The 1,511-nt window shown below is 64.1% G+C and overlaps 3 protein-coding genes across 3 annotated transcripts in view; 2 read left to right on the top strand and 1 right to left on the bottom strand.

The window, feature by feature from the left end:
• Tco025E_08412 (uncharacterized protein) overlaps positions 1-103 on the top strand; it is a gene marked incomplete at both ends in the record, with an annotated part of 1,224 nt that extends 1,121 nt beyond the window's left edge. Inside the window, one exon of the mRNA XM_029375262.1 lies at positions 1-103. This exon is cut by the window's left edge and continues 1,121 nt beyond it. Within this exon, the coding sequence (XP_029224649.1) occupies positions 1-103 (103 nt within the window).
• Positions 104-460: 357 nt separating this feature from the next.
• Tco025E_08411 (uncharacterized protein) lies at positions 461-844 on the top strand (the record flags this gene model as incomplete). The annotated part of the gene is made up of 1 exon (XM_029375261.1): positions 461-844. One exon carries the CDS (start codon positions 461-463, stop codon positions 842-844), a length of 384 nt encoding a protein of 127 aa, XP_029224648.1.
• Positions 845-870: 26 nt separating this feature from the next.
• Positions 871-1,511, bottom strand: part of Tco025E_08410 (uncharacterized protein) — a gene marked incomplete at both ends in the record, with an annotated part of 927 nt that continues 286 nt past the window's right edge. The window contains one exon of the mRNA XM_029375260.1: positions 871-1,511. This exon is cut by the window's right edge and continues 286 nt beyond it. Coding sequence (XP_029224647.1) covers positions 871-1,511 — 641 coding nt within the window.

Below are 1,511 nucleotides of genomic sequence, written 5' to 3'. Positions count from 1 at the left end.
GCGAGTCTGCAGGGCGATGAGGCGGAGGGGGCGGCGTCTGGTCCCGGCGGAGGGGGCGGCGATGCTCCGAGGGGAGAAGTGTCCGGGCACTCGGCGGAGCTGAGAGGCGCGGGCGGCTCGCAATCGCCATCGGGCGAAAAGGCGGCAGCGGCACCGTCGCCGGAATTAAAACCAGTCGCCCGGCAGTCGGGTGCCTCTCCGGACGGAAGCGGCGTTACGCAGAGGCTTGGGGCCTCTCCGGACGGGCCAAGCGACGCCGAGACTCCTCCGGAGGAACCAAAGTCACAGGACAGTCTGCAGGGGCCACCACAGACAGTGCCTCCAACAGGGCTCGAGGACCAAAGAACGGAAGAAGAGGGAAAAGACAACACGGACTCGCACACGCCTGGAGAAGAAGATCCGCCCAAGAGTGTCAGCGGCTCAGCAACACAAGACGTGGACAACACGCACATAACGGATAATGCATCAGGTGGAAATGGCCAAGCAGCAAGCGAAATCGTTCCCCCTCAAACTCCCGATGTTGCTGCAGTGGCGTCGCTACCAGCATCCGACAACTCCGCCGGGACTTCGACAGACGGCAGAGGAGGAGCATCACATGAAAGACTTCCGGAGGCAGTGTCGACACTACCAACGCCGCCAACGCCAACTGAAGGGCAAGTGGAAGCAGGGAAGGAGAAAGCGTTGGAGAAGGCTCCTTCGAAGGAAAAAGGTGTCGAGGAGAGTGTGCCCAGTGATGATAAAGCTGACGGCGGTGACAAGAAAGCTAAGCCCAAAGAAACTGTTCCGGCCCCAGCTGACACAAGTAATACACCGGATGGAAGGGCAGTGGATGCAGCTCAAGTGACTGCCCCTCCGGGCGGCGGTGGCACTTCAAGCGAACAGGCTGGAAAGGAGGCTGAGGCGATTGCCGAGCATTCTGCAGGGCCTGTTGCCGCAGCGGCCCCAGGAGCCCAACAGCAAGGTGTAGCTGCCGCTGGTACACCGACGAGCAGCGGCAAGGAGCCGCCGCCCACAGCAGAGGACACCGCCACTGAGGCCAGCCACGCAGCGACGACGACTGGCGGTGGGAGCGGCATCAGCCCCGCGGCGCAGTCGCAGCCGGAGAGTTCCGTGGCGGCAAACGAGGCTGGTCAGCGAGAACAGGAGCAGCCCGCAGCCACCACACCCAGGCAGGAAACGGAAACGAGTGGCGAGAGAGGAGAAGCCACTCAGCCGGCAGCGGGGGCGGCTGCTCAAGCGGCGACCACCACCAACGCGACGAGTGCAGCGAAGGCGGTGCCCGGCGACAGCGACGGCAGCAGCACCGCGGCCGCGCACTCCGCCTCCCCCCTTGCGCTGCTGCTGCTGCTTGCATGTGCGGCTGCCGCTGCGGTGGTGGCCGCGTGAGGGACATAGAGAGACGGAGAGGGCCGTGCGCACACAGCTCGTCCTTCGCTGTTTCTCTCTCGCTTTGTGTGTCTCCCTGCACGGACTCTCTCGCTCTCGCCGCATTCCAAGAAGCAGACACACAT

The sequence above is a fragment of the Trypanosoma conorhini genome (assembly GCF_003719485.1).
Source record: "Trypanosoma conorhini strain 025E chromosome Unknown Tco_14.4_contig_00774, whole genome shotgun sequence".
Lineage (NCBI taxonomy): Eukaryota > Euglenozoa > Kinetoplastea > Trypanosomatida > Trypanosomatidae > Trypanosoma > Trypanosoma conorhini.
Note: the sequence above shows the minus strand (reverse complement) of the source record. Positions and strands in the feature narration are given on the sequence as shown.